Raw genomic sequence first — 25,621 nt, forward strand, 5'->3', positions numbered from 1 at the left:
TATAGTCTTTCTACCCAGCAGAAAATCTCCTGGTCTTACTGGGAGCTTTTCTACCAGCCTTCTGGTCTTTTGAGCTCTGATTAGAATCTCTCACACAGAACAGCCTAAAGCATTCTAGTTCTACTCTTTCAGGCAACATCTCTGAATCTTTCCAAACTTTTCCCGTAAGCCATTCCCAAAGGCTCTTGAACCACATGGTCAGGTACAGTCACAGCAATGACCCCACTTCTCTGGTACCAAATTCTGTCTTGGTTACCTTTCTCTCAATGCTGAGACAAAATGCCCAACATCCATAATGAAACTTTATTTAGCTCACTGTGGAGATTTCAGTCCAGAATTGGCTGGCTCCAAAGCAGGGTAGCTCATGGCAGAGGGCAACAATTCATGGTGCTGGAAGACAACAAATGCAATAGGAGCCAAAGGAATGAATGCAGAGAGAAAACTCTTTCTTATACTGTATGTAGGTCACATCCAACCCAGGGTGTGTATAGCACTCACACACATTATCCCAGGATTGGACCATGGATCTATCACAAATTCATGAGTGCATGAGGTTTTGTGGGGACATCCCCACATGCTATGGACACAACCATAGCATGATCTTAATGTTTGTGGATCTGCTTCTCATCTGTTCATTGGGGCCAAATAAATTTCTTTGACAATCCTGTGTGAATATTGTGACTGTCAATCGGGAGGATGGATGTAAAAATCCTCTGAAGTTCCACAAGCGTAAAATATATTAATCACATCCATGCACAAGAGATAGACATACCTAACTCACTAAAATTTGAATTTCCTCTCTTGAAAATTAGCACCATGAAAGGAATAAATGCAAAAAAGTGAATTTCCTTGAAAATAGTATTAGCACCATGAAAGGAATAAATGCAAAAAAGTGAATTTCCTTGAAAATAGTATTAGCACCATGAAAGGAATAAATGCAAAAAAAAAAAAAAAAAAAAAGGTGAAAGTATCCCCAAACAGAATAGTATATTTTTAGGTTGTCATGAGAAAAGCTAAGTTGTAACAGTCATGACAGCTCCATGATTCCCTTTTCATCATTTGTGAGTCAGGGAAGGCAGAACTTAACTTCCAACTCACAAATTTATGGTGAGTATCAATGAAAAAAATGTATGTGTATAGTGACTTTCTCATCTATGGGACAAAATATCCAATATTTACAACTTAAAGTAGCCAGGAAGAAGAGGGAGACACTGGCTAGGGAGAGAGAGAGAGGTTGGCTAGGAAGAATGTACCCTTCCAGATATTCTGCAGCGACTTGCTTTTTCTGATCAGCACCTCTTCTGAACACCTGAGACTTTTGAGAAACATTTCAGATCTAACACATATCATTCTGACCCTAATACCCAAAAAACTCACGTCATAGATTATGCTAAATGTATCTGGTCCATTTTTTTTTTTAAAGACAGAGTCTGGCTTCTATGTAGTTCAGACTGGCTGTAAGTAGCCCAGACTATCCTCAAATTCTTGGCAATCCTCCTGCCTCAGCCTCCTGAAAAAAATGTATGTGTATAGTGACTTTCTCATCTATGGGACAAAGTATCCAATATTCATAACTGGTTTGCAGGCATGTGCCACCACCACACCCAGTCTATTTAGTCTATTTTATGAGTCACCAAAGTCTGAGAATACTCCTATTTTTGGTTATTCACATAAACTTATATATTGTAGGGGTAGCTCAGTGGCAGATCCCACCACTTACCAAGCATGAGGCCTTGGGTTCAGTCCTTAGTACCACACACACACACACACACACACACACACACACTAAAAATGGTATTTGTGTTCTATTTCAGAGGCACAACTTTGCTGAGGGAGGAATGATATTTCTTTTCTTTCTTTCTTCTTCTTTTTTTTTTTTTTTTTTTTTTTTTTTTTTTTTTTTTTTTTTTTGGTCTTTTTGAGAGACCGAGTCTCTCTGTGCGGTTCAGGCTGGCCTTGAGCTCACTTTGTAGCCTAGGCTGGTCTCGAACTTGCAACGATCCTCCTCCCTCAGCCTTCCCAGTGTTGGGATTACAGGCGTGAGCCATCATGCCTGGCTCTTAGGAACGATATTTCACCCATTCATATTATTTACATTGATACATCAATTTAAGTTTAGAAAGGCTGCAAAACTCACTTGTGATGGTTTTGACTAAATACCTGAGAAAATCTTCGAGATGATATTTCACAGACTGCAAAATGGAAAAGCAGAGGAATTATATGATTTTGTCAGAATTCACGGAGTTCGTGAGTCACAGGGCTGGAACACAGAATCAGGGTGTTTGACTCTACTGTCCTTGTTGGGTGTTGGGACAACCTTCGGCTACAGGTGTTGAATGAAATCATGGGATATTTAGACAACTAGACTGGATTGGGAACTGTACGTATCTAACAGGAAGGAAGAGAAAGGTGTTAACAGGGTGACTAGGAATTAGCAACTGCATTATGATGGACACTTAGTTCCAGTGCAGAAAAATAGGCTTTTGCCTCCTCCTGCCTCAGTGGCATGCCAGTGGTAACCCCTACTCAACCCCTGTCACCGTACTTTTAAAACCCGTTGCTGCTTTACATATTCAGGCTAAGCTTCCACTTTTGCCTGCCCAGTCTTGGAACGGACAGGTTCCTGCTTCTCCCTAATGGGCACTGGAGAGGAGGACTGCTCATCAGGAAGAGGGAAACTTTCCCAAGGCAAAAACCTTACTCAGAGAGAGAAGCCAAGAGGCAGATGGGACACAGGAAGGAAGGTTCCACGGAAGGCCAAGGGAGGACTTCTCCCGTTTCTAGTTACGCAAATATCAGAGGGCACGAACCCTAGGGGAAGTACTTGTGCTCTCAGGTTAGGGCCAGCTCAAGGTCATCTTTTGCGGCGTCTGGCCGTGGGCTGCCTCTGCAATTTAATTTCTCTCCTCCATCAGCCACCAGCATCCTCTCTTTTCCCTTCTCCACTCGAGCGCGCCCCTGGGCTCACTGCGTGCTTGAAAGTGGGGCTCGCTGGCGGAGGAGGGTTGTGCAGGGTAGCTCAGGGAGGGCGGGTTCCCATCCCAGTTCGCGCGAGTTCCTGGCCTATGAAGCTGGGAGCCTTTGGTGAACCCCCTGCGTCCCGCCGCCTGCGCAGGGGCTGCGGAGCACGAGGCTGGCAGGCCGAATGCGGGCTCCGGCCAACTCGCGCAGACCCGCCCGCTTCCAGCCGCAGATCCCCACGCTCCCACGCGCGGGGAGGGCGGCCCCGACGGGACAGCGGAGTGGGGAGTGGGGAGGGCGAGGTCGGCGCGCGGCGGGCGCTCCGGGGACCCGCGCTGCCCGCTCCAGCCGCGCGGGTGCACGGCGGCGGGCCGCATCCTCGGTCGCGCGATCGGGGGGCTCGCGGAGAGCCAAGCGTCGCCGAGGCACAGCCCCGGCCCCCCGGCAGATGCCATCACAACAACAAAGAGCTCGCTGAGCCCCGCGCGGCGGCGACAGCTCGCCCGGAAGCCGGGGCGCCAGCTCGCGGAGCCGCGCGGCCGCGGGAGGACGCGCGCGGGGGTGTGGGGAGGCGCGGGGCCGAAGATGGCCAGGAAGAGGAGGCCCCCCAGCGCCCAGGGTGAGTCCCCCGCGCCGAGCCGCGCAGCAGCCCGCGCGCTCCCGGAGACGGGGACGGGGACTGGGACCCGGACGGGGATGGGGATGGTGGCAGCCGCCGAGCGCCAGGCTGGCGCGGGCAGAGTTCGCCCGCGGGAGAGGGCGGGGACCTCGGTGCGGCTCAGCTCCCGCCTGCCCTGGCGCGCGGGCCGGAGTTGGTCCCCGCCTGTGACCTGGGGAAACCGGGGACTTTCTCTCCCCCCACCCCTTCCCTGCTCCGCGAGCTCGGGCGTCGATCTGTTGCACCTTGTCCCTGCAGCCACGGGGAGCGGAGCGACTCTGGGATCCTGGCGCCCTCGCGCTCTCTGCCTCAGTCTTTCTGCCTCTCTGAGTCTCGTTTCCCTCTTTCCAGCGTCCCACTCCTTCCGTCCCTCATCCCGAGGGTCACAAGTTCCGCATCCCTTTCTCTAGCTCCCCAGGAGGCTGGTCCATTTGCCTTTCCCTCCCCTCGAGGGTCGGGGACACCGGCTGCCGCCCGGGGGTCCCTGCAGGTCCCCACAGCCTTCCCGGGCTGTCGTGGCTAGGTGAGCCGGGACTCGGGCTCTGTGGCCGCCCTGTTGCTCCTCTGCGTCCAGGGCTTCCGAAGTTGGAAAGTTCAGGGGAGAAAGGTTGGCAGCGGGGACCAGGCAGAGCTTGTTGCTGGGGTGACTCGAGGCCACGCCGCAGAGTCCGAGGCGGGACACGGGAGCGGGGCGTCCGTGGGATATATGGGGAGCGAAGCTGGGTTCTGGCAGGGACCGAGCCGCCCTAGCCAGGGCGACGCTGCCTGCAGCGCGGCAGAGAGATGAGGCCGCCGGGCACTGCGCGCGGGGAGGACGGCTGTGCATCCAGGAACCGACCTGGGGCGCAGCCGAAGAGTGAGGGGCGGCCTTTGAAGATGGATCACCCCACGGCCCTGCTGGCCTGGAAGATGGAGACTAGTGACGCCAGCCTTGGGATATCAGAAGAGATCCGTGGCTCCGAGCTAAGAGCTGGAGGGTATTAGTGAATATATAGCAGGACTGACTAGGTCTCCAAGCAGCGCGCTTGGTTTTGGCGTTTTTTTTTTTTTCTTCTTGCTTCCCAAGTCTTGCTTGTGCGAGCTTAGCTACACTCTAGAGGTCACTATGGGGACACAACTTTATCTTGTGGCTCCAGCTTGCAATTTAATTGTTGCAGACGACTCAAAATAACTTACTGGAAAGGGTTAAAAGCCGTGTTTCTTAATTCCTTGCAAAACCTTACTACAGGACGCTGGGGATTTTTTCTTCCCGAAACTACAACCTACATACAACATTTCATTGCAGCGTATTTCCACCGCTTTTTTAAAAGGGCAGTCTTTAAACCTCTGATTCCCCCATTAATTAATACAGGTCTATAGAGGAAGACGAGTAAAAAATGAGAGAATATAATCATTCTCAAACACTTTCCTTACCATGATATATAAAAAAAATGAGCCTTAGACCACGTGGATCTGGTGCATTAGGTACAGTTTTGGTTTGCTCCTTTTTTATGGAGTCGAGTGGCACGAAAGATTGGATTTCAGCAGGGCTGATGTGCCTGTCCGTTGGCGGGAATACATTTCAAGCCCACCCCAAACCTTGCACATTGTAAATGGTCCGTGATTAGTACATTTTTTTTTTTTTTTTTTTGCAGTTTTACAGTACATGGCAGCTGGAGACAGTCTAACCGTAGAAATTAATGGTTTTAGTAGAAGCACAGAAAGATACAAAGGAGACCAAACTAATGAGCTCTGAGCAGGTGTCCGATATTTGGTGAACAAGACACCTTCTTTGCACTCCTGCCTCCCCCTAAGACACCAAGAAATTTTTGTTTTGTATGTCAAGACGGAATCGTATTTTCTTAAATATATTTAATTTGATAGTGATATATTGGGGAATATAGCTAATAGAGTTTTGTCATTGAAGTGTTAATAGCCAAGCTCCAAGTCTCAAGAAATTTCATTGTAATTCTTTAAACATAAGGTTTTCTCATGCTATGTTTTTCTTAAAGAAAAAGTTACCTTATTTTGCTCCTATTGACTTGTGTTTCTCTCTTCACCCCCTAAAGTTAAACTTGGGAGTTTTTAAAAGATCAGTTCATTTATTATTATTATTTTTTAGAACAAAAAAAATCCTTCAAGAATCCTTGGAGTTTCATTTAGCAGAATCAGTTGTTGATATTTTAAAGTTGATAGAAGCAAACCTAGGAAGCTGCAATCCATTGACTTACCTAGTTTTGCCTTTTATGAGGGCCGTGGGTAATTTAAGGCCAGACTCACATTCCTGGGCTGGATTGGGGTGTGGGGCATCCCCAGGATTAGAGGGAGGACTCCCATACATTTTGTAGCTGCCCACAATTTCTAGGCTTTTTTGGATGTCAGGCTACTGGGTGAACTTTGTTGGGTAATAAAAGCTTAACACTATTCCACACTGCATTGATTATCCTTTTATGGGAGCTGCTTCTCAGCAACACTGCAGTGGGGACAGACCATTTATTGGATCTTGTGACAAGGCAGTCTCTCATTGACTTGTAAAGTCCCCCCAGTAGAGGCTGCACATCTATAACTGTTAGGAATTGGCCAAAAAAAAAATGCATTTTCTTAATGGGGGCATAAGAATAAGACCTGTTGGTGGCATTTTTCAAGGAAATACTAACATTTATTTATAATATCTAAAGGACAGCTTTTCAAAAAGGCAAATGGAATCTTAATTCAATATTTTATAATGTTGGAATAAAAGTCCTGTAGTCTATGACCAATTAAATCTTACAAATATAAGTTACATTGTTATAGTGATGTAAATACCAACCCCCTTTCAGACATTAGTACAAGGATATGTATACTGAGCATAGTTTCTGTGCAAGAATGCAGTGATGAATGAGGGGTTCAAAAGAGGATCTGGAAGGGTCAGGTAAACAAATATATGAGCCAGAATACTTCACATAGTGAATAATACCATGAAGAAATAAAGCAGGATGACATCCTAGAAAGCTATTGTGAAATTACTTTTGATTGTCTGAAGAGGTGGTAATTGCACTAAAAAACAAATGATGACGAGTAATTTCCATGTCAAGAGGTGGAACACAGCACTACAGACCTTCAGGCAGGAATGAGGTTGCAGCTCAGCAAGGTCCCAGGCAGCGGAAGGTGGACCTGCCTGCAGAGTAGCATGTACAGTAGAGCTAGACAGACAGAGGCGAGATCTTTTTGGACATAACGAGTAATGTAGGTTTTTTTGTTTTTGGTGGTACTAAGAATTGAATTTAATGACTTTGCACTGAGTTACATTTTCTGGGTCTTCCCCCATTTTTTCTTTTTCTTTTTTATATTTTTAGGTTTGAGACAGGTTCTCCTTAAATCACAGATTTCCCAGGCTCAGCTTGAAGTTTGTTGCTTCAACCTCTTAGAGTGTTGAAATGATAGGCTTGCATCTCCATGGCTGGTAGGAGCAGATTTCAAGTCAAGTGGAAACCAATGAGATACTTATTTGATGTTTGGGGCTGTGTTTCTATCTTCAGGGCTGATTTCAAGGAAGATAACTTTCCTCCATTAATCCTTAGGCTAAGCAATGTGGCTCAGTAGACTTCACTTTTATAAACATTCCAGTTATACCTACACATCATCTTTTACATACCTACACATCATCAAGAACATTGCCAATAATTTAGGATGAGATATTGACAGTGTGTTTAGGAGTATCAGTTTAAAAAAACAATTCTGGAGAGAATGAGGACTAATTTAATATTTTGGTAGAGTTGATCAGATTGGTCACCTACCTAGAAAGCCACTCAAAGCTAGTAAATCTTAAGAGAAATATATTGGAAGAATAGAGTGGGGGATTCTACATTGTGTAGCAGGTGGAATGTGGAAGCTAGCATGGGGGCTCCTAGGTAACAGAGAGAGGTCCATGGAAGGACAATGATGTTGGGAAAAGAACTCAGGGAAGCTCTTAAGACAGTAGCAGCTAATTCATGATTTTGCTGAGAAAAGAGGACGCCTGATGTGATCGTGTTCCGAGAGAAACACTCTAATCGAAGTACAAAGTTCAAATCAAGGTACCTGTGCTCTTGGCTCTCCTTTTACTAGAGAAGCAGTTGTAACAGTAAAAACAAACAGGATTTCAGAAGACAGTTTTCAGATAGTTTTGCTTCATCATGATTGTGTTCTTATGAATTTCAAAATACAAATGAAAATATAATAATACTGACAATAACTATCCACTATTGGAAGGAACTAGTTAGCAGGAAAATTATGCTCTTGGGTCTCAAATTTTATTATAACAATGTTGGCAAAGAAGAGATGGGTTTGTTGGATGATTCTTTTCACCCTAAACATTTGTGAGTAGAAAATGCCATGATATTTAGGGAAGATATAAATAATGGTTATTTTAAAGCTCTCCACTGCCTCCTTCCACCTCCAAATGGTCTGCTTCTTTGCCAAGGGGTGATCATGAAAGACATACTAAGAATTTCTGTACCTTTAGGGCTTTGCTAACTCCACCCCCACTTTGCACTGCAAGCAAATCTTTGGGGCTAGAAAAGCTGGTAGTACCTCAGAGACTATGTCAGTGGCCCAAGTGATACTGTAACACAATGTGTTTATGACATCAGTTTCTTTTCACAGCAGTGAGTGTCATAGATGGTTAGCAAGAAGACTCAGTATTCACAGTTGCTGACAAAGATACAGGGAGAGAGATCAGTGAGGTTGCTCAACATAGTCTGTATTTTTTAAAAAATGAAGATTATTACTTGAAGGTAGTGTATATAAGTCAAGAAATACACATATGTGTGTGTGTGTACAAGTGTGTATATGTGTTGAATTCCTTATTACATAATGACTTCCCCCAAATATATCAAAATACAAACTGAGCATCTTTTTATATACATACTGGTATACATGCATATGTTTGTGAAGAGAGTGAGAGAGCTTTGTTCCCCTTTATAGTCAGACTTTACTCTTTGTAAATGTGAGAATGGTGACATTTTCTACATTTCGTATATGAAGAAATTGAGATGCTGGGATGTTAGATGCTTTCTTGAGGTCTAATAGTACTAAATTGGATAGACACCTTCCCAAGCCCTGAGGCTTTTCCTTTTCTGTTTTCCCAATTTTCATACCTGTTTCTTTTCTCAAGAACTATGAGATTTAACGTAGAAAGGTTAACGTAGATTATCCACTCCCCTCCCCACTCCTGATTTAGAAGTGGTATCTTTCCATACTTTTCCCCAGAAGTGTACAAACTTGTTGTGACTGTTAAAATGAGAAAAGCATTGTTAACCATAAGTAGGCTCACTGTTCATAGATGCTAAGGTGATGTCTTGGAGGTTTGAGAGTTCTCTAGAGATGGAGACAAGGTGAACTGATGCAATTACTTCTCAAAGTGGTATAAATAGGAAAACATGTGTCCGAGTCAACACTGGGATCAGTTGAGATTGTTTTCCTGTCCATTTGACCATTGTGATAGCCAACCTTCAAGATGGCGGCTGGTGTTCCTCACTTACCAGTGCTCACCTTTCGGTAGTGTGGAGCTGGGCCCACTCATCTGACTCACAAAATACAGAGGAAGGATAGGTCACAGGAAAGAGACTGCAATTTCTGCCTTGCTCTCTCCTGTGCTCTTTGCTCTTGTACATGGCTGTTTTATTGGGAGAACACTAAAACACTTTGAGAGGACAGAGAACACTTTGAGAATAACAGAGGCCCCCTCCTAACAGCCAGGACCAGCTTGTCAGTCATGTGAATGGTCTGCCTTGGAGATGGGTCTCCAGCCCAGTGAAGCTTTCAGGTATTTACAACCCCTGACAACATCTGACCAAATTTCATGATTAAATCTGATCCTGGACTGTCCAACCACGCAGGGTTCCTGAATCACAGAACCTGTGAGAAATACTGCATTCTTACTGTTGCCTTAAGTCACTTAATTTTGAGGCAATTGGTATTAGCTAATGAATGTATCTCTGGTTCATTATTTTTGTACCTCTAAATTGGGGAGTAAGGATTCCCTCGTGGGTGTATAACAATTGGGGGAGGTGTGTATGTGCATGTGTGTGTATAAGAATATTAATAAAATCTCTGCACTATCATGATGTTAATTTACTTATTTATGCAATGGCTCTAGGATTTTTCTCTGGAGCTCATGTACTGCTCTCATTTCCTGGGGGAAAAGAAAGAGCACACTAATTCACAGTCTTCATTACTAGATTCAGCATTGGCCTTGAATCTTTGCCCTCTTTTCTAATTAGTGAAATGGGATTAAAACCTGAAATTCACTTTTCCTAATTCCCTTGAGATCCTTTGAGTGCTTTGTTTCCTCCTCTGCCTTTTCGGGGTACTCATACCTGGTTCCTTTGCTTCCCTTAAGTTAGAAATTAATTTCCAAAGACAAGCACCTCAGAACTAAACATCAGAGTGATAAAATGTACCAGACCCCAAATCTTCAAATACTGAAAGATGTCATAACCCCCTGAACCAAAAACCCAAAAAGTCCCTTGAAACCCCAAATCTTCCATTCTCCCCACAGAAAAAGAGTATGTGAAATAGTAAGTTCATAATTTGATTTAGCAACTCTGTAAATTGCATGTATATCATAAATATATGCATTAAAAATAAATAGAAAATAAAAGCTTAAAATCTGCTTGAAAAATATCTTCAACTCCTTTTACTTCTTCTCCTTACCAAAGAATCTTTCCTCTCCCTCATCCCAACTTGTCCTTTGGTGGATAGCCAGGAGAGTGAGAAAGGGTGTAAAGAAAAAAGAGAGGGCTGCCACCTTTTCTGCTTCAGGGTGGGATATCAGTCTGTTTTATTCACTTATTGGTTTGTTTATTCAGAAAATACTATTGGAATACTTAGTGCTAGACATTGTACTGTGTGATGCATCCTCAGGATGCATCAGAGAACAAGATGGAGCCTTCATAAAGCTTACACTCTAGGTATGGAAATCAGGCTGAATACCAAAATTAAATAGTATTACAAGTTGAAAAGTGCTGTGAGAGGAAGAAAAAGAGAGAATAAGAGGGATTTGGAGCAGTGATGATAAGATGATGGGGAGGAGCAGCTGAGAACACTAACAGAGTGTTAATGTAGACTTCATGGAAAAGTTACTGTGAAAGGGTTATTCAGAACAGGGAGAAGATTCAGAAAGAGGAAAGTCAGAGCAAAGGCTCCAAGATGTCTGTACATCTGCGTTGTTCACTCACAAAAGAAAGGAATTAATAAAGAGGACAGAAGCAAGAAAAATGGTCATGATGGTGAGAGAGGGCCAAGTCATGTTAGGCCCTTTGGACAATTTTGAGAACTTCGACTTTTCCTGAGTGAAATGGAGGAATCCTTGCAGGTTTTGAACAGAGGAGTAGTATGATACGACTTACATTTTGAAAGAGTTGTTGAGGTCACTGTGTTGAAAATTTCAACACAATATGTAGAATAAGGTGAGAAGCTGGAAAGCCATAAGGAATCTTACAACATCAGTTAAAATTTTTTTCTTTTTTATGGCTAATATATATATATATGTATAATAATTACATGAAATCATTACATATAAAATGATATACATGTATATTTTAGTGTGTAGACCTTTAACTTGTTTGTATTTCCTGATTATCATCAATAGTGCTGCAATAAACAGTGTACAAATATACTCTTGAAGACACTCATCTCATTTCCTTTGAATATTTACTCCAGAATGAGATTGCTGGATCATATGACAGATCTGTTTTTAATTTTTCCAGGAACCTCCATACAGGGTTCCAAAATGGCTATACCAGTTCACATTACTGTCACAGTGTACAAGAGTTCCATTTGCTTTGTACTTTGGCCAGCACTTATTGCCTCTTGTCTTTTTGATGACAGCCAGTGTGGGTATGAGATGTCACCCCATTATGGTTTTGATTACTGTTTCTCAGATGGCCAATGATGTTGGGCATCTTTTCATGTACTTCTTGGCCATTTGTGTGTCATCTTTGGAAAAATGTCTATTCATGTTGTTCACCTATTTTTTAATTGGTTTATTTTGCTTTTCTACAGTTGGCCTGTGAACAATAGGGTAAATAAAATGGAAAACTAAACCAGGTGCAGTGTATGCTGTCATTTATATATAAAACATAAAAAAGTGGAACTCCCAGGAAGCAGAGATTGGAATGTTGGGTTCTAGAGTCTGGGGGAATGAGATGTTAATCAAAAGTATATTATATACAGGTGTTGGTGGATGCGTTATTTACTTTGGTTATGATAATCATTAAATAATCCACTTGTATGCCAAATCACCAGGTCATACACCTTGAATATACAAAATCTTTGTCACGTACATATTTGAAATAAAAAGAAATAAAACGATTGTTTACAATCATAGTAATTTGAAAGATGAGGGACATGGATCAGAATCAAAGCAATAAAGGACACCAGAAACAGAAATAGGTGCGGAAAATATTTTAAAGCAGGACTAACAGTATTTTGCATACTAACAGGGGTATAAAAGAAAGAAAGGAATTGTGCAGGCTCCATAGTTCTAGATCTGAACATCTAAGAGGGTAGAGTTGCTATTGACTGATTGTGAAAGCTTGTGAATGGGTTACATATAGAGGGATGGATCAGGTGTTCAGTTTTAGATTTATTTGGATTTGAGATATTTATTTGATATACAAGTAAAAATAACAAGGAGAAATTGTTCATAGGAGTCTAGAATCTTGGAGAGACGCCTGAGTAGATGCTATGAATTTGAGTCATTGGTACATAAGTGATACGTACCCTAGGACCCTAGACCACGTGACTTCCTGAAAATTGAATGCAGCTTGAGAAAAGTGATCTGAGCCCAGGGTTACTTTATTATTAAAATGTTGGTGAAAAGAAGAAGAACAGTAAAAGAGATGAAGAAAAAGCAACTAGTGAGTAAGGAAAAAACTGTGTGAGTGGAGGTAGGGTCCTGGAACCAGGGAAGAAAATGTATCAAGGGGAAGATTAATTGGCTGTGTGAAGTGTTGCTGATAGTTCAGCTATGAAAGGACTACCGTATTTATTAACGTGAGGGTATCATTAGGTACAGTGGTGGCATAGTGTTCTGGATGAATAGGCGAAGAAAGAATCAGGAAGAGAAGAAGGAGAGATAGTACAACTCTTCTGAGGGATTTTGCTGCAAAGGAAACCAAGAAATGATGGTCTGGCTATGGAAGGGAGTTTTTAAAATGGAAAAAATACTAGCAAGTTTTATTCTTTGTTGTTTCTTACTGTCGCATTTGCCTTTTGAAGTGAATCTGAAATCACTTGGTTCTGAGATGTTTCTCTTTTCTCTTTATGTCTTTAAATATATTATCTTTGAGGAACATTAAACTCAGTGTTAAACGAAGTGCAGAAATGGACTTCCTGACAAAATATTTGATGAAATATGCCACGATAAGAGAAAGTTGCAAGGAGAGAAAAGTTTGTCATTCATTTTCTGCTGGCTGCTAGCAGTCCATTCTCTCACCTGGAAATTTCTTGAGGAACAAAAGAAAAATTTAGGGATTAAGCAGGTCTCAACCAGGTAGTTCTGCGCCAGGTAGCTCATCAGTTTGGCAATGCTCAGGGTTATGTTTTGTTGTCACGATGAATGGGACTAGTGGCATGTCATAGGTGTCAACAAGCCGTGCTGCTAAACATTCTTTGATGCACAGAACAGCCTCCACAATAATGACCTGGTTCAAATTATGAGTGGGGCCAAAGCTGAGAAGCTCCAGGCTAACCTCCCATTCGTTTTCTAGTCTCCTAGTGAGAAGCTAGAAAGGTGTTTCTGAAAAAGGGACACAGATGAATTAGCTTTACCTAACCCCTGGATCTATGCTGAGACAAGGTACAACCTTTTGACAGAGTTTGAGATAAATGCTTTTTTTGAGGGGGAGTCTTGCTTTTCCTTTGCCTTCTCCATTTCTCCTTCCGTCTATTCCCATGGAATATTATAGTGGTTTTTTTGGTCTTTTTCCTTTTTTTTTTTTTTAATCGGTACCGGGGAGCGAACTCATGACTGCTTGCTTGCAAGGCAGGTGCTTATGCCGCTGAGCTAAATCCCCAGCCCCCGGAATATTATAATTTTCTGTTTTTCAGGAGCATCCCCTTAGGGCCTGCAGCAGTAGAGGTATAGAGGTATATTAAAGTCACGGTGAAAGGGCTCCTGGTTCAATTGAGGGACCAGAATTCACACTGTTGATTACTTCTGTGCATCTGTCTGACAACTTTTCCAAAGAAAGGATCAAGAGTAGGATGGTTTGTTAATCTCTGACACTATAGCTCCTTAATATGAAAAGAGGGGCAGTCTCCCAGAGATTTTTCTATGGCTTACATTTTAGCAACTAGGATTTTAGAGGAGAGTTGCACTTACATAACTCTACCTTCAGTATAGGCTTTATCTGATAAAGAAGGCTTGAGGATACTCAGGACTGATCCCAAGTGTTTATTGAGTGAAAAATTTCCTTCTGGATCAAAAAGATAAAATCTAGTTGTTATGCCTTAAGTTTATGTCCCCCAAAGCCTCATGTGTTCAGAAGTGGAACTTTGGGAAGGTGACTGGGTTATGGGAGTGCCATGCTTATTGCCTGGGTTAATCTGTTGATAAGTTCCTAGTTGAATGTGCAGGGTACATGACCTGGAAGAGTATATTCATGTCCCTGACTCAGCCATTTGCTTTTTCTGTTTGACGCCCACTTTGGAGGTGAGCAGCTTTCCTCCCAAGGCCATTGTGCCATGCCATTTCAGCTAAGTCTGTATGGACTGAACCCTCTGCAGTCTCTTCTCTTTTTTGTTTTTGATACTGGGGATCAAACTCATGACCTTGCACTTGCCAAGCAGGCTCTTACACCACTGAGCTAAATCCCTGGCCCTTTCTTCTAAGTTTGTGGGGTCAACTACTTAGTCCCAGAAACTGGAAGGTGACTAACACACCAGTTTAAAAAAAAATACATATATATATATATATATATATATGTTTATGCATTTTAAAAATGTGACTGATGTCTTTTGTAACAAATTTTATAGCTTATTGGATTGTCTTTCACTGTTTAAAGCCGACAAAAGTGTGATTTTTAAATTATTTTATTAACTTTTTATCAGAAATGTAGTATCACTCTAGCTTTGCCTAACAAAAATTCAAGTTAATTTAAATTCAGTGTATGATATTACATATTTTATAGGTATAACTTTACAAATATCAAAAGTCATAAAATTTGAGAAAGGTAAACGATACTGGGTTTTCATACTTTAAGAATTTTAGTATTAACTGTAGCTTTTACTCTGAACTAAGCTCTTTTTATCTTCTTATTCATTGCTCTCAGCCTCTTAGTCACAGTCTTTTTGTTTGGTTACACAAGAATGTTAATCACATTTTTTCCCCTAATGTCAGGGAGTTTGATTCTGTTGATTTAACACCTTTACTTCAGTGAAAGGGTATGGGCGACCCAAGAGGATCATTTCGTCATTTAGAAAAAAAACTGATCATAAGTACATATGTCCAGGGACATTGTGGCTGTATAAGATATGACAGACTTGAAATTATGAAGACTTGGAATCTACTCCTCTCTCAACCTTCTTAAACACAAAGAAAGTCTTAAATTAAAATGTGTAAGCTTTCTGTGAGCTGTACTGAATAATTATCCCCACCCTGCAAGCTTTTCTTTGGTAATCTACAGAAACATCACAAAGACAAAAGAAGAATGTGAGCTTTGCTCAGTTAATTCTAAGGAAGTCGTCTTATCTTTTAAGTTCTATAAATCCTTACTGCCTAGTTCTGAATTAATACTAAAAGAATGATAAGGAGTAGGCTCATTAATATATTACATAATTTATGTGGATCAAGAAAGGCATTTAACCTGTAAACCTATTTGAGAAAGCAAACTATGTTCAAGTTTCAGGCAGCATTAAAAGGTAGAAAGCAGAGTAAATAGAAACAATCATATACTAAAGCAAATTTTTGGGTGGTATCTTTAGCTTATTGCTTGTATTCTAAAATATTGTAGTGTGTTCTGAAAATTTAAAATTTTTATGAATCCAGACTTACCTCCAGCTATTTTGGTTACTGAGGTTTTCTGCTGCATCTTGCATTTCTGAAAATTTAGTTTTGTATGTATTGAGACAGAGAAACTTGAGAACTGTTATCGTTGGATCAATTGGATCAGGAGTCATCAGGAAGACCACTGCGGGTAGGAGGTGGCTAGATGGTATTCTTGAGTGATCTTTATAAGAAGTCTATTATGAGATGTCTCCTTAAGAAAGATGCAGTCTTTTTTGTTGCTTAAATATGCTAACACTATTTCTTGGAACCAGCTATACCCTGCAATAGCTCTTTATCCAGTTTGTGTTAATTGACTGTGATAGCACTGACTCACATTGGAACACTTCATACTGCAAGTTTTCCAAGGATGTTACTTACTTCTTTTGCTGAACACTTCTTTTGCTGACCAAGAATCTGCATTCTGAGTATCTGATGAATGGTTCTCTGATGTGTCACATGAGTCATGGAAGTCATTCTATTTCCCAAGGTGGATAGACATTTAGAAGCTCAGAATCAAATTTGACCTCACTTCTTGCCTGGGTAAGAAGCTGAAAGAAATATATGTGCATGTATATAATAATGTGCATATATATAATAATTAAAATAGTTATGCTACTAATTTTTCTTAGTTCATGGAAAAGAATGATTTATGATAATGTTGTTTGAACAATTAAATTCTGATATCTTGTACTCTGAGTAACTAAAGATAACAATACATAAGGAATTAACCTTTGTTACCTCTAATTCTTGTATTTTGAAATTTTGTTTTTTCTCTTTAAAAAAAAAAAAGACAATGCCACTCTAAGTCAAACACTAGTGGATTACTTTTGTTTTTTGTATCTGTAGTCTTTCCCTTCATTGTCTCTTTTTAAAAATATATTTCATTTTGCTGAATTATGTTTCTACAAACTAATTTAAATTTTCTTTCATGCAAAGTGATTTGCTACCAAATAAATATTGGGTGAGATGAAACTCACAGAGATTAATTTACTCAAAGTTATAAACTAATAATTTGCAGAGCAGCTGGTTAAACCTAGATGTGGTGCTGTCTTAACTTTTTCTTCATTTTTGTAGACTACCATATAGTCTTTGTTTCTGTATAGTTTTTCAGAGCAGTAATTTTACAAAATAGCATTTGTGTGTACCTGCTTGTGCAAGCTGAGCATCTTTGTCTCTACCCTGTCTTTTATATTCTGTTTCCAGGCCTTTCCTCAGCTGATTAAGACAGTCACTACTATTGATCATAAGTCTCTACTTTTCTCTGTCTCCACTGTCACAGATATAATTCACTGTTAGCATTTCTAGGATGATTACAATCACCTATGCACTAATAGAGCTCTTGAGACCTCGACTCCAATTTATTTTTCACCCTACTGTAATTATGGCACTCCTAAAAGACAAATCTACTAATTTCACATTCTTGAAGTCCAATAATGGGTTTCTGTTATCTGCACAGAAAGAAAAAGTATCAAAATTCCAAAGTAAAGCATACAAGGCTAGAATCTCACCAATGATTATCTTTTCAGTTTTATATTATGCTACGCCCATATCCACCTTACTATTTTATGATTCTACTCTTATGCTGGTTTTTTTTTTTTATTTTTGCAATGTTATTTGTTTATTCTCAAGACAGTACAAATATCCAGTAAAAATTTCTCTATCTCGTCTACTTGCCTCCCTTATTACTCAGTTTCTTCTCTTTGCTCCCATAATATCTTGTGCAGGTCTCTAGTGCTTTTATGTTTTCAGCCTTACTTCTGCCTTAAAAAAGAACCAAAAACCTGACTGGAATAACTGTGTTCCTCCAAATGCTGATTGCTCTAGTTGCTTAGGGGATGGGGTGGGCGGAGCTCCTCTTGTCTCCCAGCCTGCGCACTGGCTGGCTCATGGGAAGGGCAGGCTGACTTCTTGGTTCTCTTCCCAGTTCTCTTCCCACAGCTGCCAGAGAGCAGCTTTATTTCACCATGTTTTCCCCCATGCCAGTCTACCTTGAATCTTCTGAAAACCGTGAGCCAAAACAATCCTCTCCTCCTTCAAACTGTGGTTACAGAGAATTTTGTTTCAGCAAAAGGAAATCTGAGTAATACAGGCAGCGATTGGTTTTGATTGGATAATACACGAACTGGTTGGAAGTTAAAGAGGTACTCAAGACAGTTTGGCTCCTGTGGACTATATTTTACTCCTAATCTATTACTGCTGCGAGTCCTGTGACCCTGGGCCCTAAGGTTGCAAAGGAGCCCACTTTTCAGAGATGGCTGAATCTAGAACATGAGATTGATACATAGTCCAATACTGGGGTCAAGGGTGCTGGGATTAAGAGTGGGTGCTTTCTGGATAAGACTACTGATTGGATTGGCACCGCCCTAATCTTGGTAGACTGGATACAACGTAAGGGACAGAAAAAGGCTTCTCTCTCTCTCTCTCTCTCTCTTTCTCTCTCTCTCTCTCTCTCATTACTTTTGCTGTTTTCTGTTGCCATGACCTATTGCTCCTCTGCCATGTGCCACCCTGCTTTGGAGCCAGCAGATTATGGATTGAAACCTCTACAAATTGTGGGCTATATAAACCTCCCCTTCTTTAACTCTTGAGTATTAAGTGTTTTGTGTCAGCAACGAGAAGGGTAACTAAAACAGGCTAATACTTATGTGTTATGAAGAGCTGTCCTGAGCATCTAGGGTGTTTAGCAGTGTCCCTGACTTCTACTCACTATGCTAGATGCTCCTGAATTATGACAGACAATGTCTCCAAATGTCTCATAGAGAGCAATTTCCCTGCACCCATCACCTCTTTGGGAACTACTGCAGTAACACAAGAGTGGAAAGAGAGCTGTTTTGTCTTCTTGACTTCTCCATGGAGTTACCATGAAACTCAAAAAAGAAATTGCCTGTAAAACTTACTCTGTTTCAAAATGAATTTACCTTCATTCATTAAGCATTTTCATGACTTTGGATGCCAGGCTGTAGGGGTCATGTAGATGACTATGATCTGGTCCTGTGGTGGTTAATCTTAGCATCTCAATAGGTGTGAAAGACACCTAGGAGATTAGTAAAGCTGGTTCCTGGGATGTTTATGGGAGTCACAGAGGCATGACCCTGGGGGCTCTATCTGGTCCCTGGTCCCTTCCTCTCTGTCTCTGTTCTCCCTCTTTTTTTCAGCGACCATGAGCAGAGCAGCTTTCCTCCACCATTGCCCTTTGCCATGATGTTCTGCCTTGGTTTCAGGTTCTGAGGGACTAAAATCTTAGAAAAGTATGAGCCAAAAATAAACTTCTCCTTTAAATTGCAGGTGTTAGGGATTTTGTCTCAGTAATAAAAAGCTAACACAGATTGCTACCTTTAAAGACTTTGATTTTTACCAAAGAGAAAGAGAACTGCTGTGACTGTTTCAGTACAAGACTGTTCAGTGCACTTCTACATCTCCAGTTAATACAAGTTACGGGGAATGGAAAGCTGTGACGTTCCCATTCACCTGGGGAACGGTGTCATAAGGCCTCACTGCGAAGCCACATAGGATTATTTAGTGTCCCCAAACAAAAATAAAGTTAACTTCCTGATGTCTAAAACATAGCATTGCTGATATCATTCTCTGTCTTCCATCTGTTTTTGATTTTATATGCACCTAATTTCATACTGTATTAAGGGTTTCCAGAGAAACAGAATCAATAGGAGATAAACAAGTAGATTCATTTTTATTGTAAGGAACAGGCTCCTGTGTCCATGAAGACTAGGAAATCTCATTATTTGCTCTCTGCAAGCTGGAGACCTAAGGCAGCTTGTGGTATAGTTCCACTCATGTAGAAGACCAGTGACTGATGTCTTACCTCAGAAATAGAGTGAGGTGTGAGAATGCCTACCTGTAGTCTGAGCTACTTGGGAGGCTGAGGCAAGAATGGAACCCAGGAGTCTGAGGCCGTCCTGAACAGCATAGTGACACCCAATGTCTTCAAAAGTCCTGCAGAGAAAAAATATTCCTTATTTTTTCTTTTTTGTTGTTTTTTAGTGTCAAATGGGTTACATGAAGCCATCCACACTGCTGGGTAGTCTACATATTCAACTACTATTATCATCTAGAATCAACCTAACAGACACACTCACAATAATTTAACCAAGTATCTGGGCCAAGCCAGGTTGTCCTATAGAATAAGCCGTCACAGGTATCGTTGAAGTTTCAGCGATGCTGTGGTTCTCAAGGAATCCATCCTTGAACAGCAACTTGACCATTGCAAGAGGACTTAGAAATACAGCTTGTCAAGCTCTGCCTCAGATCTTCAGAGTCAGAAATTCTTGGGATGGATGAGACCCCATGACCTGTTTTTACAAATCTCCTACAAGAATTGTGTTGAGGCTGGAGAACCACTGTTTTAATAATTCACTAATTAACTCAAATGTGTCATATAAAATAATTTCATGAATCAGACACAATGGCCATCACCTGTGATCCTAGCTACTTTGAAAGCTGAGATGGGAGAATCATAAATTTGAGCCCAGCCTGGTCAACTTAGTGAGATCTTGTTTCAGTATAGAATAAAATCGAAAAGGGCTGGAGATATAGCTCAGTAGAAGAGCACCCCTGGATTTAATTCCCAGTACCAAATCAATCAATCAATCAATCAATCAGCAGCTGGGGACATAGCTTTGTGACCAAGTGCTCACCCCACTACATGCTTTGAGTTCAGTCCTCAATACAAAAAATATAAATAAGAATGTATGAAGTGATGTATTATACACTTAAAAGTATTAAGCATGTGCTCGGTGCCTTTATACATCATCTCATTTAACTCCTACAGTAGCCCCTATAGGGAGTCCATGAGATTTAAATACAGTTTCCCTGGCCTGGCTTTATACCTACTGATTCTGCAACCACAGTTTCTAGCACGCACTGTGACTGAGAATCACTGGAGTAGGTCTGCTTATTTGTGTATTTTGCACATGCAAACATTGAGACTTTGAGAAGTTATATAGTTTGACTCAGGGTTCTGATCCCAGGTGAGGCTGAGTAAATAGTTCATTAATGCATTTCTTTAGCAAACACCTGTTGCCAATGAATGATTATGGAGGCTGTCTGACATCAAAGATGATGCCCTTAATCATTCAGACAAATCCTACTTAGGTCATGTACCAGATAAGTTTTAATCGTTCCTTTATAAAGCATAATACCCTTGCAATGTTATTTAATTAATCGTTCCTTTATAAAGCATAATACCCTTGCAATGTTATTATCTTCGCTGTTTTAAAAGCTAGCAGACAAAGGCAAAGTGAGAATAAGTAATTTGACTGAAGTTGGACATCCAAAGTCCTGGGACGGAGTGTGATATCGGGCTTTGTGATTTTAGATGTCAGTTTCCCCCCCAGCACTACTATATTTATGTGTAAGATTAGAATAAAGAAACTAAGCGGCATGATGTCTGCAGCAGTAATTAACTTCCTGGTCATTAAACTGACCTAGAAATTATAAAATAAAAACAAAAGAAATGAAGGAAAAAAAGCTAAGAAAAGAAGTCAAATATGAAAGCTGGATTTCATTTTCTTAAAGAAAGTGTCAGTGGATTAATACATCTTCCAAGTATGAGGACTGTCATTTTTCTAATCAGCTAGTAACACTCACAGGATGCTACTTCTTCCTGAATTCAGAATACATTTACCAGCTTACAGTGAAAGGGTTTTTTTATATTCTAGTGTGCTAATGGTACCTGGACTAGTTCACCAGTGTGTGGTGACTGAAGCAGATTAATTTGCTCACACCAGGAGGAATGCAATTAAAATGTTTCATAGCTCCTGCTGTCACGACCTTTCTAATGACCTTTGTCTTGTCCCCCTTCCACTCGGATTAAATCACAGAAATTGATAAGTACAGTGTATTCTAAGGGGATGAGTCATTTGGGATGAGGCCCCAATTTCTTTATTTTGGATTGCTCTTTTCTGTGTTGTTGGGTGATAATCCTGAAAGACAAACCCTCATTTGAGAAGCTTTATTGAAAAGACCTTTTAAATCTGTAACAACAGGTGCAATGACAGATGCTTGTCTTAGAAATCCAGAGACCTTGAAGCTCAGGACATCTGGGTGACAATTTTCCTTCACATACCAATGAGAGGTGCTAGACCTAGACCTGTGGGGATCACTGCAAATCTGCCTGACTGCAATCTGTCTCAGGACAGATTGACTGACTTCAGGAGAGTCATTAAGATTCTTGAAGGAAATTTATAGGAGTAGAGAGCATTGTGGTATTTTCTTTTTTTGTCTTTCACAAAATGAGAAGGATATTCTTCCTTTACCCCCAGCAAGTGTTGGGGAGCCGAACAGCACTGCCTGCAAAGTTAGGGTTCCTTAGAAAATGGTAGGATGACATCTCAGTTTTTGTTTGAAAGTCTGCAAAATTGTAGAAAATAGTGGGTTTTCCACATGCTTCTACCTGAGCAGAGAGTAAATGTTCTTTTGGGAGAAGCTGACATCTCCCCACCCCCACCATACACAATAATTTGAAGCAAGGTATGACAATGACAAAGGTGTCTGCTTTTTTCTCTGGGGAAGACTGAGGCTTGGAACTAGATAGAACTGCCTTTAACTGCAGGGCAAGGAGGAACCAGTCAGAGGTTCTGAGGGTTGCATGCACGTCTATTGTAATTCCTGTGAGCCAAGTGGATTGTATTTAAGAGCATGCCTACTGAGCCAGAGCTGAGCAGTGTCCTGATTATAAGAGGTCAGCTGAAGGCTCATTGTCTTTCACAGGAAACAAGCAGGCCATGGGCACTTGCTGAAGTCTTCCAAGAATCCCCACATGTGTCCTGTGAGTTCCAGTATTTGGAAGCCTGCTGTGACAGGGGGCATCTGACAGCCAACTGAGAATTAAAAGCAAGAACTTCATTTTGATCCTTAGCATATCCTTTCCTAGGATTCCGAAATACAAAGGGCAAGGTTGGGGATGGGGAGGGACAGGCAGAAAGGAGAAGAAAAGAGCAGAGCAGAGCCCTCTCTGCATCTTCCTGCTGCTTCTCCTGTCTTCCACACCAAGGAGTCATTGCTGAGCTGGCAGGAGGGAAAACATCTCAATCGACCAGGTGATTAATGCTTTGAGTCAGACAAGACAGAACTTTTTAATATCTGGTGGCAAAATTGTTACAGTGGGAAGAAATCTGAAAGAGAGGCTGTCAAGGATAGAGGGGTGGGCAGGGCTGACAGAATGTTTGAGGCAGTGATGGGAGAAAAATGGAACTGTTTCCTGATTATTCCTGAGTCCAGCTCATGTGATACTGAATAATGAAGGGGCACAGACAAATTGTAAGGAGAGGAAAAGGATGGAGGAGGGCTCCGCTTTCTGAATTAAAAGCAATTTAGAAAATTACAATGATAAGAATGCTTATTTCAATAAGAAGCTAAAATTAATTTCTATAATACCTTCAGCATTCAAAAGTTTATACTTTTTGGCTGAGAAGGGTAACTTTTTAATAGCTTATGGCCAAGAATAATTTATCAGGTCTCAATATGCTTTTATATAGAATGAGAGATCAAATATTACTTTGAAATACTATATTTTTCTACAGCATCTCCTCCCATAGGCTACCATTTTTTGTGAGTTATTATAGGGGAATTTTCATTATAATCCTGAAATTACATTCTCATTGCTGACAATGCAGCTTTTAAATTGTTGGTCCTAATAGCGATATTAACTAGTTGGCATTTTCATTATTTTATACCAGTGAACCAAAGTGACTTAAGCCTTTTGAGCACAAGCCAGTACATTTAGCTAGTACCATCAGTTTTTTTAAAGCTGAGAGAGAATGTAGAACAATTTCAACAGAGTCGATGATGAACTTCGGTTTCTGAAAAAGCTTGGTCAAACAGTGTAATGAAAGTGTTAGGTTTCCTTCCCTCCATTTCTTTTTAAAGACTCATACTAATGCTTTTTGATTCTTTTATAGTAATGAAAAGATTTAATCTCTGAAGGTGCTGAATTTGACTGTTTTCATTAGCCCTTGGAGTCTTAAATTGGCAAAACTGAATATTACCATTTGTTTTAAAGTTTTTGATTGCCTTAGAATAGCTTTGACTTTTCATCATAAAGTCAGCTTATAGCTTATAGCTGAGCTTCAGGGACAATAAGTATCCAATGAAGCAGACTTCTACAGGAGCTAATTTTGTCTCGTACTTTTTGATTACGAATAAAAAACCTTACTGGCCCTAAAATCATTATGTTTGTTAGATCCTAGGAATCTTTCAGCAGAACTAACTTCTGCATGTCATGGCCCACTCTGGTAAAATGTTTGGTTTTAATGCTGGTTCACTGATTCGCATACATGAATAGTGTCTGTGGATCTTGTGATTAAGGCAGCATAAGAAAACACAAATATTCGCATCTGATTCTTGGACTATAAGCTTTAGAACTAGTCATATGAGAAGATCACCTTTCCAGTTGTGAAGCATGACTGTTCAGCGTGTCACAGGATTTGCTTCCAAATGGCTAAGCTCATAAATCCTTTAAGGGTCTATAAATATTCTTTAGGTAAAAACTTCAAATTTTATCATTTATTTTTTCTTACCCTGCTAATTTTATGGCCTGAGACCTAGATGTGCCTCCTTTGATCCTACACATACAGTCTGTTTTTCCTGTGCTGTGTGTAGTCTTAAGTTGGTTGGTTTGTTTGGTTGTTCTAGGTGGTGCCTAAATAAGAGAGAGTCTGTTTTTAATGTTTCCCCAATGGATTTGTATATAATCTGAGTACTACTGGAGAGACACACTCAATGATTGTTACCAATTTTTAACTTTAAAATATACAAACAAAATGATATATTCTTTATCAGCTGCTTGACCATGAGTTTTAAAAACCTGTCCATTTGCATGGCCTCCTGAATTAATCTTTTTTACTCCTTTGTTTGACAGACTGAGATAGGCTGAGTATATCTATCTATGTATTTGTTCACTTATTTACATATAGATAAATTTTGACTTTTAATAATTTTCTTTTTTTAAAGTATATAGTCATTTCAGATCCATTCTTTTGTATATTTTCATCTCTAAACCTTGCCTATTGAGAAAACTTCTTTAATCTGTCATTTCAAAAGCTTTCCTAGGTTTTAACCCACTGAATATGACTCTTGACAAGAGATATAATTAGCAGGAAAGACATCTCTTACATGTACAAGGTCCATGGAAAAAAGGCACCGTTTTAGCATTCACGATCAAGATGAATGTATTAGTGTAGGGAAGGGAGTGAAGAGAATTCTGTTGAACGATTTTGCTCAGGGAATAGAATTTATTCTCATTCTCCAACTCTGACTAAAATTTACATATTTTAGTCAAATTTAGCTGATCATTCAGGTATTTCTTTAATTCTGAATTACTTTCAGATGTCATTGAAATGTAGCATTTTCCCAATTGCGTTCCATTCTCTCTCTCTCTCTCTTTTTTTTTTTTTTTTGATAAACTAGTAGTCGTAATTGAGAGTCCACAAAGCTACTGCGATGAAAAGAGCACAGTACTGGCCAAACACACCTAAGGATAAGTGGAACAGATATAAAGATGCAGAAACAACTCCAGGTACTCTCTAGACACCTTCACTGGAAGAAAGATAGCTTCATTAATAAATGGTGCTGGAAAAACTGGCTTTCCACATATTGAAGACTAAAACTAGATCCATGTCTCTCACCATGCACTAAACTAAAATAAAAATGGATCAAAGATATAAATATGAAAACAGAAACAGTATATCTGCTGGAAGATAGAATCGGAAGACATAGGTTTAGGCAAAGACTTTATGAACAAAACCCACAATCGCATGGGAAATATTACAGATAATCAACAACTGGGATCTCATCTAACTGCAAAGCTTTTGCACAGCAAGAAAAATCACTAACAGAGTGAAGGGACAACCCACAGAATGGGAAAAAGTTTTTGCTAGCTATTTCTCAGACAAAGGACTCATAGTTAGAATATATAAGGAACACACACACAAAAATCAGATCCTTCAAATTTAAAGGCCCAATCCAAAAATGGGCATCTGAAATGAATAGATATT

At 40.5% G+C, this 25,621-nt stretch overlaps 1 protein-coding gene across 2 annotated transcripts in view; it reads left to right on the plus strand.

Annotated features, from left to right (window-relative positions):
- The first annotated feature begins 3,403 nt into the window (after positions 1-3,403).
- Slc44a5 (solute carrier family 44 member 5) overlaps positions 3,404-25,621 on the plus strand; it is a 373,608-nt gene continuing 351,390 nt past the window's right edge. For both annotated transcript variants that reach the window (XM_063258189.1, XM_063258195.1), the window contains exon 1: positions 3,404-3,580. In XM_063258189.1, the coding sequence (XP_063114259.1) occupies positions 3,547-3,580 (34 nt within the window). In that variant the 5' untranslated portion in view covers positions 3,404-3,546. The remainder of the gene's footprint in view (positions 3,581-25,621) is intronic.

The sequence above is a fragment of the Cavia porcellus genome, unplaced genomic scaffold, assembly GCF_034190915.1.
Source record: "Cavia porcellus strain 051 isolate PalLab524CR breed Dunkin Hartley unplaced genomic scaffold, mCavPor4.1 scaffold_1, whole genome shotgun sequence".
NCBI lineage: Eukaryota > Metazoa > Chordata > Mammalia > Rodentia > Caviidae > Cavia > Cavia porcellus.